At 35.7% G+C, this 13448-nt stretch overlaps 1 protein-coding gene across 2 annotated transcripts; it reads right to left on the bottom strand.

Moving 5' to 3' along the window:
* Nucleotides 1–4419: 4419 nt before the first annotated feature.
* Nucleotides 4420–8691, bottom strand: LOC126458072 (eukaryotic translation initiation factor 5A). Of its 2 annotated transcripts, none has more exons than XM_050094885.1 (5): nucleotides 8550–8691; nucleotides 7483–7606; nucleotides 7208–7375; nucleotides 6579–6713; nucleotides 4420–5119 (listed from the first exon to the last, which is right to left on the bottom strand). In XM_050094885.1, the coding sequence occupies exons 2-5, from the start codon at nucleotides 7588–7590 to the stop codon at nucleotides 5048–5050; spliced, it is 483 nt and encodes a 160-aa protein (XP_049950842.1). In that variant the 5' UTR covers nucleotides 7591–7606; nucleotides 8550–8691; the 3' UTR covers nucleotides 4420–5047. The 2 variants fall into 2 exon arrangements, with proteins under 2 accessions (XP_049950842.1, XP_049950843.1); XM_050094886.1 differs by lacking the exon at nucleotides 8550–8691 and adding an exon at nucleotides 8301–8423.
* Between the last annotated feature and the right edge of the window lie 4757 nt (nucleotides 8692–13448).

The raw sequence follows: 13448 nt of genomic DNA, 5'->3' as shown, positions 1-13448 counted from the left end.
CGGCTCTGACAACTAGTTAGTTACTGGGGTGGCAGTTGCTCCATGGAGATGTGGCTCTTCTTGAAGACAAACAACTCTGCAGATAAGGCCCAAAGCTCGCAACAAAATTATGGCACCAGAAGTACAGTGGAAGATTCATTCTGTCTATCCCCTGAAGTGGAAAGGCTGTTCAATTAATGTAACGGTTGTTTATACTTATTGGCACATGTATTAAAAGTGTTTCCTGCTGTAATATTCAATTAATATATAATTTCATAAAAAAGCTTTATCTTTTACTTGGTTGATTTGAAAGACAGTTACATTTTCAGCTTCACACTATCAGCCCACAGAGATAAAGACAGTCAAGAACAAGAATGAACATGGTTAATAAACACGGCAATGGAAAAAACTGATCTCATATGGTTGTATTACGATTCCTTCTACTCTTTCAGCTCACACACCTAATTTAACTACAAATTAGCTATGCAGAGCACAACACTTCATCTTTTAATAACTGTTCGACACGCTACAGACATTACAGTACTGTGTAAATAACTGACGTCAATGTTTATTTCATGCAATTAACATGTTGACTGGCACACACAGATTCACATTTCACCACCATGCCAGACCAGACATGCTGTTTCACAGTGGCTGCCACATAGGAGTCACTGAGTTAAACAAATATACTATTACAGCTGTAATATATGGCAATGATGAAATGAGGCACAGTAATAACTGCCATGCAATGAAATGATTTTCCCCTTCTAGCCCCAGTAACTGAACTATAGAAGGTTTTCATTTTCCTTTAAGCCATCTCCTGTTCTCAACCTCCACTACCCCTCCAAATCAAAATTCAAATCTTGGTTAGATTATTCTCCCACCATTACCTCCTTTGTCACTGTTGGCTGTAGTACTAGCTCTTCTATTACAGGCCTATTAATATACAGAAGGACTATTGCAACTAGGAAAATGCAACGCATGCTGACATTCTCCCTTTGAGTTCACTAGTGCTATTGTCATCCTACTACCTTTCTATTATACTCTCGCTTTTCCACAGTTCCTGAGATAAGTATGAATCTGCAAACATGTTTGACAACCCACAAAAAAAAGAACTTCACAAAACTGGTCTCAGGAATAGATGATTACACTATATATTGAAACTGTCAGCCAACTAACAAGGGATAGAAGAATATAAAGTACATGTTCCCAATTTTTATTCATAATAAATCTGATTACGACTTACATTTTCAATAACTGAAGGCTCGTGCTTTGGTGGTCGAATCATTTAACAGCAACAGACAAAAGTAATATTTAGAGGTAAAAGTCATCACTTAGTAATGTTCTCCAGCAATTACTCTTTACAACAGAGTTCTAGCAGCCACACAAATTTTGTATATCAATATAATACGCAGTCAGCTACAATCTACATTTCAACTACAGACCACCACAATAAAAAAGCACAGAGGATTAAAAAAACTGGATGATGTGCCTGAATAAATGCTACAGGTAGTCTCTTGAGCTCTGTTAGGAGAAAATCTTCGTCTGTTAAAACAGGTGATTTCTTACGGTAAATATTTGAAAAATTTGTGTGTTTTAACCATACTAAACTTCCAAGCAAGAAATTTAAGCCAAGTTTCGCAATCCAGTACAATCTTTGTATGTTACAGTGCAATGACAAGCAATATTACATCCAAGCAACTTCTGAAATACCTCACTATCTGCAATTACAATAGCAATCTTATTGTGGACTTTACATCACTAAGAACACATTGAGCTGCTAACAGCTTAACCCTATTCCAGTACAGCTGCAAGGAGTTAACATTACCACTTCTAAACAGCCCACAAAATATTTCAATAGAAACTATATAGCAATCTTAATTGTTGAATATTAAGGTGACATGGTAAAACTTGACATTGATTGCACTATTAAGGACAATCTTTTGTGTGTTGCGAGTTGCGAAAGACGAGTTCATCCTGCACAGAAAATTGTACCCAATTTCCTGGACACCAATGTCAACACTAACAACAAATAAAAATGCACAGCACAGCATTGAATACTGAGCATGCGGCCACCAACAGGCACAAGGCATGAACCTCTGCTGTCTGCCAGCAGCCTTGTGGTGCTCTGTGTTCAAATACCTTAAAAGTCAGGTAATATTTTATGTAAAGGATGGTTCAGTCACCTGACAGCTGAGTACTGCAAGTATGAACACAGGAATTCTGCAACGAGGTACACAAGAATGTTTACACACCATTGCATTTTTTAGCTCAGCAAGTTTTGAATATGCTGCAGTATCCAAACAAAACTTCCAGGGCATTCTTAAAGCAAGGGAATTCACTTTGACAGTGACCTATTCATTTGTTTCAAATCTTGCTACAATAATTTGCAACACACATTGCTGACAAGTCTGCAAAATCTTTGCTGAAAACACCGACAGAAAAAGTAATTCTGGAGATTTCACATTCTTCCTAACAGAGGTTGATTTTCATTTTACTTTCACAAGAGTAAAGCTGTAGTCATCTTTGTACCACTGAGTGAGATGGTTTGAATTGTGAACCTACAGTGGCCAAATTGCAATAAAGGTTATTATTTCATGACAACTGTACAATATGAAATACACAGGCAACTTACTTGGGACTGCGCTCGTAAATAAGATGAAACCACAAACAAAAATTCTGCTTCCATCACCTCTCCACCTCATTTTGCCAAATTACACAAGATACCTAAAATTTTCTCAGGATCACTTTCCTTAGAGACCTTTGTACAAATTAAGGTATACTACATATTTGGGAGTAAAGGTGAAGTTAACTCCAGTTGGTTGGCACCTATGAGCAAAACTGAATCCCAAATTCTTCAACAGTAAAGACCAAGCATTTTATCAGTAAACATACTTGTGATTATTACCAATTAAAAATATTTTCAGTATGTTCATTTTTCATCTCAGCATACTGCCAATTTGACAAACCAAAAATCTTCACAAAACACTAAAATTCAGTTTCTCTTAATGAAGATGCAACAAAAAGGCATGGACCAGAATGGTGTATCAGTCCACTAAAATACAGTTATGTACATACAGCAAATATATAGATGTAACCATACTACGTCTAGGTCTACTCCTGTGTACGATTGCCACAAATTTCATGTTTGAAGCATAACTGTTTTACATTAATTCCAGATATGTAACTATGCAATATTAAATTTTCAAAAACCTTCCATACAATGTTACTCTGACAATATATGGGTTAATGAAATCAATGTTTTGCTTTCAGTTCTGAGTAATAGGTCTGACACACTTTATGCCTTCTATTATATTAAACATCAAGCAACTACATGATCAAATGTTTACTATCCAGAATTTCTATGACAGTCCTCATTACCAATCACTCTCAATGAGAGAGACCTCCCTATAGCAGAACCAAGTATTTAATTTTTTTGCACAAATTAAAACAGTCAGCACATTTTCATGTGTCTAATGTAGCCACCAACCTTTACCCAACTGAATTATGTTCATTCAGCTTTATACATAGTGCTGAAAAATTTGAATGATATTTACACTTCCAGAATTTTTCTAAGTATTTTATACCCAGAAAAACATCCTGAGACTGTCATACATAACCTGTTAATTCAAATTTAATTCCCAGAAAATTTCTGATACAGTTTGGATACAATGCCCTTTCAACAATTTTCTATACATTTATATGATAAAATACCTCTACATCAGATTTATTCTAAAAATTCAAAATAAGTTCACTTTCAACTATAGTAAGAAAACTTTATTGTGAAATTCTCGTCAACAATCTGAGTAAAAGTTTAATTACAAATTTACGAGCACCTGGTACACAATATTTATAACACAGATTGATTACAAATAAAAAATGACAATCTCAGGAATAAATTATAAAGTGGCAGATATTTCCCTAGTTGTATAATACTTCACAAATCATTGCAATGAAATATCAAAATAACCTCCCTCACAAACAAGAAACGGATCTTGATAAATTGCTGAAATGTTATGCACTGCAGAGTGCCGAATAGTTTGAGTCTCAAGGTAGAAGAAATTTAAACGAACGAGGTCTATTTTAAGTATTTAGCTAAATTTGTGCTTGACAAAATGCACACAAACATGTAGGCTATTGATTGCACATCCATTATGTACACCCTAACTATTTGTAATTCACTGTGAAACTGAACTAAGCAAATAGCTACATTAACATAGTCAAAATTTGAGTAAAACAAATGTTTAAAAGTAATCAGCAATAACAGCAAACAAAAGCTTATTGATATTAGCTTGGGTTAACTGAGCTATGAATAAAAAGATTCTGAAGATTCAATGTCCATTTTATTCATCACCTGATTTGTTTTCCAAATTCATGACAGGAATGCTTGTTATTTTTCTCCAACTCCAGCATGTTGAATACACTAATGTTGAAAGCAGATTTAAAATGTTATGAAATGTTTTATTCAGTTTCAGAAAGGGATTATGTGATGCACAATAGATTGCTGCACAAAATGTGTTGGTATGCAGATGCATAGAATTTATATTCCAAATAAATGAACTGTTCCTTCACTGTTCCCTTACTCTTTCACAGCAATGTCTGTTCAACTAAGCTTGTGGATATCTTATTAACAAATTACCAATTTGTACTGTTAAAGCAGGTTAACATTTGCTACTACTCCATACTCGAGAAAACGAGTTCACAATAGGGCCTCAAGGTTAAAAGCACATTTCAATGTTTTCAATAATCCTTGATAGCAGGGCAGTAACTATGGAATGGAATTGCAGCAGTACAGTGATATCAAGTTACAATTCTTCAGGACTGAGGCCTGTAGCTTGTAAAATCTTTTATAACAAATATCATGAAATTTATTTCAACATAATGCTTATTACACCAGGGGGTAATCACAAAATTAAACAAGCTTTGATAACATGAGTCCAATAGCTACATTAATTTTGGAGTAAATTGTTTTAGCGTATGGAACAGTGACAATACCACGCCCAACAAATGCCCTGATAGTACTCATAGCATTAACCATCGCTTTCCTTCCATGATCCACAGCCTTTAATTATTTGTCCAATGCTGTATTAGTTTTAATAGCAATCACACATTCTTCACCACAGGATTTCAACACAGTGCACTGTAACAAAGAAAATACTTCAGAATCAACAACTTTTTAAAACTGCATTAAGTAAATGTCTACTGGAAGTGTACCTCTTCAAGGTACCTTAAAAAACACACTGTTCTTTAAGGGCATAGAAGAGCTTTACTTTACGAGATCCTCTAGCACCAAACAGCCATAATGACTATCCAGTGACTCTAGGCTCGAACCTATAAGAGACTGCCAAATCATAAGCCACAAAATGTTGTGGATACAATTTTTAGAACTTTATGGATCTTAAGAATCTTCAATAGTTAAGGTGCATTTAAGAACTTTTTAATATGTTCTCAGCAAAATATTTACTATAACCAAATCCTCAGTTTCCATTTTAACAAGGAACAACACCAATAAATAAAACATTAGCTTACGTACATTAAAATCAATGTTTAGCAGAGGATCATTAATATGCACAAGAGGATTGATCACCTGTCTATGAACAAAAGGGTCACCTGTTAAAAAGACAGGTATGTTTGGAAGAAATTTTCCCTAGGTTTTTGATCAGTCTAAAGCCAAGACAAAAGCACCAGCCTCAGCTCAGCTACTCCCTGTCATTTCTACATGCCAGAACATTGCTGCCAATTCTGGGGTCTAGTGTAGCAGGGGATGCAACCCGTCGGCTTTGACCAATGACGTCATTCCTTAGTCGTCGATAGTATTGTCTTCACTTCGAGGCATAGGTAATAAAGCAGTTCTGTGTTCTAATAAGCGCTATCATTAAAAGAATTGAATGTGAATCTAAAAGTGATCGTTTATCTATATTTCACTATTTTACCATACTGATCCTACTTTATTAAGCAATCAACAAAAAACTAAAACATAACAGCAAAAGCTATTATGTTTTAGTTTAGTTTTTTTATTGATTGCTTAATAAAGTAGGATCAGTTTATTTTATCTCTTGAGATTTTTTTAAAAGCCAAAAAACACTTGTCAGCTACTGAAGGGAGCTACAACACTAAGAAGAATCGCTTCTCAGCTTTTGACAAGATCAATGTTTATCTCTCTCGCATTCCTTTGTTTCTCAACATTCTCCTCAGCTCTTTCATCTTTGTAATACATGCTCTCTGGCGACTTGTGACATTGTTCAAAGCCGACAGGTTGTATCCCCTGCTACACTAGACCCCAATTCTGTTTACAGTGTAGAGAGTCATCCAATTCCATCCACTATTTTACAGAAGTTATATATTGGTACCCCCTTTTCATTATAGCACAGACGTAAACAGTAATAATTAGGCTTCATTGCCAGTCAGTTTGTTACAGTAACAAACTTTTTTTCATATTGGTTGTCTCAACTCAAAATTCTGACCTTCCAACCTACTCCAGACTTCAGGTTGTGCTACAAAAATCAGTGTCACCACACTCAAAAGGGTCCAATATGTAACTTTAGCCCACTCTTTCTCTCCATTGGTAGTAAACAGTAAAGAAAAAGTAAACAACATACCAGTAGTTCTTTTCCAGCATCAAAATCAGCTCTAAGCTGTGCACCCAACTCCCCTTCAGGAATTTTTAAGTCTTCACGCAATTCTCCATTGTCAGCCATCAGACAGAGGTACCCATCATCTGAAATGTCTGTAAGCTGGAAAGTTCAAAACCAGTGTCATTTACATTTTTTAAGTTCCATTTAACAAGTACCTGACCATGAAGCATCTCTCCTTCCTGTTCACATATTAAAATGGTGAATAGAACAGTCACAATACTTTATCTTATCCCATTCCAAACTAAATTTAAAATAAAGCTGTCTCTCTTCAAGGTACCTTAAAAGAACACGAAGTTAATTAAGGGCATAGAAGAGCTTTATTTTACGAGATCCTCTAGCACCAAACAGCCATAATGACTATCCAGTGACTCTAGGCTCGAATTTGAAACTTGTCAGGTACACAAACCACACAATTTTAAGTTTAATATTAAAGACCACAAACCAGCAGCTGATAAACTTTTTACACATACACAAGCAGCTAATCACAGTCTTACCAGAAGAATACGAACTATCTCGTTAAAGTATTTTCTTCCTGTCAATTGTTACTTAAACTTTCACACAAATACATAGCACATAAGCTGAGCTACACTTGCCTGATAATCCTCTCTCTTAACAAAAGGCACATCCATATTATGAGTAGATGGACATATATCTTCATACTTCTTGGCATTAAATATATCTATACCAACAAGATGAACTTTAGCATGTCCATGTTTACCAGTCTTTGAAGTAGACATTTCAACTATCTTGCATGGACGAGACTGAAACAATGTAAGTAGTAAATCATCTACACAATTCTAAGCACAAAATAAGTATGCATCAGTCCACAAAATGTAATGTTTTCTACATCCTACCCCATATCCCATACCTTAAGCATTACAAAACCATTCTTTCGAAGAGCTGAGCATTGCATAGGGTATGTTACAGATGCTCCTGAATCTCCAGTTTCAAAGTGAGTGTCTTCAATATCAGCCATTGTTTTTAATTAGTGTCTGCAAAAATACAAAACAGATATTAAACAACCTTCAGATAACCCTAACTTACTTCGCACACCAAGTGCCACATACAAAATACACAACTCTCTTTAATGCACAATTTTCACCGTTGTCCACAAACAGTTCACGAAACATGGTCAAATAATTTGTGGAGTTACGTTTACTAGAAGTCTTCAAAACATTCACAAACTACTGTACGGTAAAATTACAGAAAACTTTTACTGAAAGCAGCTGGAACGTACAAAACGTTGAAGGAAAAAAAAAAAAAGTCTCAGTTGTAAGTAACTACACTGACGCTGTAGCAAATTTTTCCACACAGTGCATAGTTAAGGCACGGAGCTCTACTTCCATCTAACTTCCTACGTACGGCCTTCGGACAACAATAATAAATATAACCCCTTCGCAGTAAAACTAGCACATGTCCACCATGTGTCACATTTTCTATCTTCGTTGGCCACGCTGAAATTACCAATACGAGTAAACAAAGTGGCACCGAGTGTCTTATTATCTACTACAGAATGAGAATTTATTCTAGTACTTTCTTGGATGAAGAAACCAAATGGGATGCCAATACAACAGTGGAGAAACACTTCACGGACACTGTGCAAAGTAGCAAGCATGCGAGTATACACTCTCTTCGTATGTCGGAAGAAAGTGATGATAAGAAAAACATGAACATCTAACAACTCACTATTCAACTAATACGAGAAGACAGTTATTTTCAGTAAAGTAAATCCAACATGGCGGTGCACATCTACAGATAACGTGCAATGTCAACTAGCAGACTTAAGACAGTATGGCCGAATAGCACGTGTAAAAAAAACTATGGCGAATTAAATGCACAAGGCCAACGGCCAGTTATCTTACTACAATTAAAATTTCAGCAAGAAAATAAATACTTAACCGCACGTACAAATTTTAACAGTGGAACTATACTCACGTGTGACCAAAATGGGTACTCTCGCCAGAAGATCTGAGACGCATGCGTACCACGTTACCGGATTCAATTAGACTTTGGTGGGGTCGTTTCAGAGAGGTGAACGGACTTCCAACGTTACAAAATCGAGAACAAATGACAAACGCTGTGTTCGTGGCAGAAAATTTACTACTTTCATGAAAGTCAACGTACAAAATTACGTCGATAGAAGATTGGAATTCCAAATAAAATTACAAAGCAGTCCTCATTTATATATGAATTAAATACTGATGATCCAATCAAGAAAGTTACGAAAGTATCTTTGATTAGAGGTAGTTTGGGAAATACACATGACAAAGGAGGTCGTATGTAGGTAGGAAATCAAAATGTACCGTGACACTTTTAATTATGGCCCACATTCTGCTGTAAACGACGGTATTCCCACAATGCTGGTCATAGGCCGAAATTAACAGTCTACAGTTTTAAAGCACCTTGGGGGAAAATATGAATGATTAACTGGAGCAGTCATGGAATTAAGAAATGCAAATGTCTTAGCGTTAAGTTCTTGCTTAATCTCTGTTGCTACACGACGAGCTACAGGTTGGTGAAACTTTTCTACACCCTACAAACTTAAGAAATAAAGCCAACCTTAAGCTAAGGTTCGGTTTTCACACTTATTGTTATATTCTGAATTACAACGAATTTTTTTCGATCACATAACATGTGGATTGGCAGGAGTTAGCACGAGATATAAATTTTTGGTGACAACATGTGAGATCGTCACGGGAGCTCTGAGTCCCTTAGAAAGCGAGAAGAAAGAAGAAGATCGTAAAATATGGGAAAGAGATGACATCAAGGCCTAAAATGTAGAGCGAGATACTAATAGCCGATCGCACTTCTAAGGAACATTGGCCAGTGAGAAAGCGGGATGACACATGCTGTGTCTCTAACACAAATGAAGAAGTATTATCTCTAATTCGTCGTGTGGCATAAATTGTACAGTATCACACAGCAAATATATGATGTATCTAAATACATTTACTGGTTTCAAGAACCACATCATTAAAAAAATTGCAAATTGCTACGTGGATAAATTCTAGTTATTTAAAAGATCGGTCTACTGAACCAGTGAGACTTAACCAATCATTGAAGATTACAGTAACTATATTCAGAGAAGTGCCACGTACTCAGCCAGTTTCCAATGAGACTCATGTAGAGTTCCGAGAATGAGTACGTTTCAGCAGACAGATGACAATCCTCCTGAATGGACCCATTTGACAGATACACTTGAATTAAATAGATTTGCAGTAATGAAGATATCTTGAAAGACGAGAATTGGCCTTCCAGATGAAATAAACTACTTTTCTATTAATTTCCCTAATATTATAACGTTAATAAATAGTATTGCACCTTAACTTAAAAGGAAAGAGAGGAGATGCCCGAATGTCTGAACTTGGCAGTCTACCAGCACATTCCCAAAATAACAAATTGGACATCTAATGTTAAAAAAAGGGGGAAAAAATTAAGTTATCTGAATAGAACAGAACCAGGAAAAACTGAATCGGCCTAGAGTGTAAGTGCTTGTTGTTATTTCTTTTTATTATTATTTTCATCGATTGATCTTCTGCTCAAGCAGTAGGCCAGTAATTTTTTCATTGGACCTAAATCTGAGTGGTACAGCCGAATCTGGACTTTCGGCACCATTACTTGAAAAATGATAGGCTGCGAAAATTATTCGCCAACGAAATTTGACATGAAGGCGTATTTTTGTCTGTGACGAACTGTGGGATGTTATAGAACATTATCCTCTGGATTTGAAGAAAGTTGACGATTCTAGGAAGGAATGAATCACAAAAGCACGTTCCTGGAGTGTACTCTTTGAGGACAAGACGAATTGCTCCCACAGAAGGAACGCAAAGGGACACAAAGACAACAGCAGAAGACTGGACGGTTCCAGAAAAAGAATTGAAAGTCTCTGGGCTCACATGTCGAGTAGACTTGATTAGAACATTAAGCACAACCAAAGTACTTCAATGAAAGTCAGTAGACGACTATTCCGATCGGATCATATCGCCCATGCTCAAGTTAACTAAAACTAAGTTCTTGGTGAGCAGAAACTGGATAGGAGGTTTAATCCTCACTAGATCGTCTGAACATTATCAACCTAAGATTATAGCGCTTGAAAACAGAGGCACACATATCATGGGAGATTCTATTAAATTAAAACTAATGCAATATGCCATACCTGAAGATGCAGATGGAAATGAAGAATCAGTGTTATATGTAAATAAACAAACACAAATCTTTTACTTCACCTTTGAGCATCTTTAGGTGCAATCGGTGTTGTCAAAGTTAACATAAAAATAAGAACAATTATAATAATCCAAACTTGGGCAAATGTCAAGAAGTAAAACAAAATAATGCAAAATAAACATAGCGTATTTAAGTATGTGACAAAAACAGCAAAAAGTTTCCTAATAGAGCAATTAATAGATAAGTGAACTACATTATTAAGTGAATGACAAACACAATAAATAATTAAACAGATAAACAACAATAAGTGCACGAAACAGTAATAAAATAGTTACACAGCATGGCAAATCAAAGTTTGTTGTTATCTTGTAGTTCATTCTCGTGATAAATGCGGGTCATTTCTCACACATTCAAGGAACTCTTGAGGAGAGTAAATTTGTCTACTTTTCATCAATCTCAAAAGATTAGTTTTAAATGTATATAGCAACATTGCATAGGGATGCTTAGGCAATTTGTTGAAATAGAGAACACGAAGGTATTTGTTCCTGTTAAAGGTCTTTGTCAGTTGGTGTATCACACATTAGTTAAGTGTCCACTTCTTGTGTTTTGGTCATGAATTATCTGTCTTAGGTCAAATTTGCTTAGATTCTCTAACAAAGACAAAACAGTTGTAGACATCCAGGCTAGGCAATGTCATTATATTTAGTTGCTTAAAATAATCTGGACTTAATTCATTTGGATTAAGTCCAGTGTTCACCCTACAGCTTTCTTTTGGCATTTAAGTGCTACCTTTGACTCTACAGGTTTACTCCATAATAGTATCCCGTAACTCAGGTGGGAGTAGATGGATGCAAAACATACATGTAATGGAAGTTCTTTACTTAAACTACACCTCAGCTAGTACAGTAGATAGATGACTCGTGCTACTCTCCAACATAATTTCCCCAAAAGGATATTCCAGCTGAGCTTTTGGCCTATTTGAAATTCTAATAATTTAGCTGTTTTGTTATAACGACTGGTAGCATTCAGACTGAATACAATGTCTTCAGTTTTACTATCATTCTTCTGCAGTATATTTGCCTCAAATCAAGAAGTTGGAGGTTGGTATCACATGAGATGATCATTGTTTATAGCACTGCATCACATGGTACCACTGTGGGTATATCAGTTACATACATAATGAAAGGAAGAGTGCAAGAACAGATCCTAGAGGCACACTCTTTACAACTGGAAGACGTTCTGACTTTCGATTATTAGCATTAAGTAACTTTTTCTATTGTTCAATTAAGACTGTATTAAATATAGAGCTTTCTCTCTTACCCATTATTGGTAGAGTTTTTTATGAAAATACAGTGGGAGACCATGTAGAAAGCTTTCCTGAGGTCCAACAATATCGCACAGGTATTATCTTTATTTTTAAAACCATCATCTCATCTACTTTGATTGTAGAAAGGCTGAACCTGAAACCATACAGTGAGAAGCGAAATATTTCATTAGCTTCAAAGCAATAAAAAAGGATTATTGAATGGTATAAGTGCAATAAACCGAATGATATTGCTAAATATTGTTAGAGCAAGTGCGAAAAAGAAGGAAGCTCATGGAAAAATTAGGGAAAAGAAAATGTAACTGGTAAAAAGTTAAGCACAAAAAAGACATTCTTGTAGCAATTCTAAACATTCTCAAGCATGGGGGATGTGGTATTTAGATTCTTGTGTCTCGACTCATATCACCAATGATGCAGGGAAGCTTCATAACGCCAAGCCATGTAATATCTCGTTGGTCAATATGGGGGATGATAGCATAGTAGCAGAGAATTCTAGAAGTGTTATCTAAGTTCCTATATGAGTGATGAAACAACAGAAGCAGAAGCATGTGACGTCATTCACAACCCAAATTCAGCCTTGAATTTGCTTTCAGTTAATAAAATTGTAAGCAGAAGTATAAAGTGACCTTAAACAAAAAAGATGGATTCACCTATGATGTGGGTGGTGAACTAATTGGCAAAGCAACTGCTAAGAATGGATCAGTTGTCAGAATAAAGTGGAATAAAAAATGGTACTACATAAAATTTAATGTGCTGCCATGATATCATAGACTGTGACATATGAACTACAGAAGTATGCAGAAGTTGAAAAAGGTCTCAATGGGATTAAATGAGGACATTGTGTCAATGATGCCTGAGAGTCATGCATCATGGAAAGTCAGCAAAACTAGCGAAAAGTTTCCTTGAAAACATCTTGGACTTAGTGCATTTTGATCTGTGTGGGTCAATGGAGACATTTTGTATTGGTGGAAATCTTTATTTTCTAACATTTATTAATGGCTTTTTTAAGATATATATCTTCCTGATTTTTTGAAGACAAGTCTGAGGTCAACAGACATTTGAAAACTTCAAAGTCATAATGGAAAATCTGTGACGCAGAAACATCAAGAAGATGTTATCTGACAATAGGATGGATTATGTTAATGATGAACTAAAAACATCTCTGACTTCTGAAGGTACTGTACACCAGGTTACAATAGGGTTCAATCCATAGCAAAAGCGTGTTGCCAAAAGTGCTAATCAAATATTGGTTGAAAAAACTCATACCAGGATGTTGCATGCCAACTCACCAAAGAAATAGTGGAGTGAAACTGTGTCTACAGCTACATATCTGTCAAATCGTTCTC

Source organism: Schistocerca serialis, chromosome 2 (assembly GCF_023864345.2).
Source record: "Schistocerca serialis cubense isolate TAMUIC-IGC-003099 chromosome 2, iqSchSeri2.2, whole genome shotgun sequence".
NCBI lineage: Eukaryota > Metazoa > Arthropoda > Insecta > Orthoptera > Acrididae > Schistocerca > Schistocerca serialis.
The sequence above is the reverse complement of the archived record's forward strand: the minus strand, read 5'-3'. Positions and strand labels throughout refer to the sequence as shown.

Excerpts from the sequence above, each read along its gene's own strand:
- LOC126458072 (XM_050094885.1), bottom strand. The coding sequence starts at position 7,590 with ATGGCTGATATTGAAGACACTCACTTTGAAACTGGAGATTCAGGAGCA. Across the intron at positions 7,376-7,482 it reads ATGGTTTTGTAATGCTTAAG|TCTCGTCCATGCAAGATAGT; the intron begins GTATGGGATATG and ends ACATTGTTTCAG. Across the intron at positions 5,120-6,578 it reads ATGCTGGAAAAGAACTACTG|TGCACTGTGTTGAAATCCTG; the intron begins GTATGTTGTTTA and ends TCTTTGTTACAG.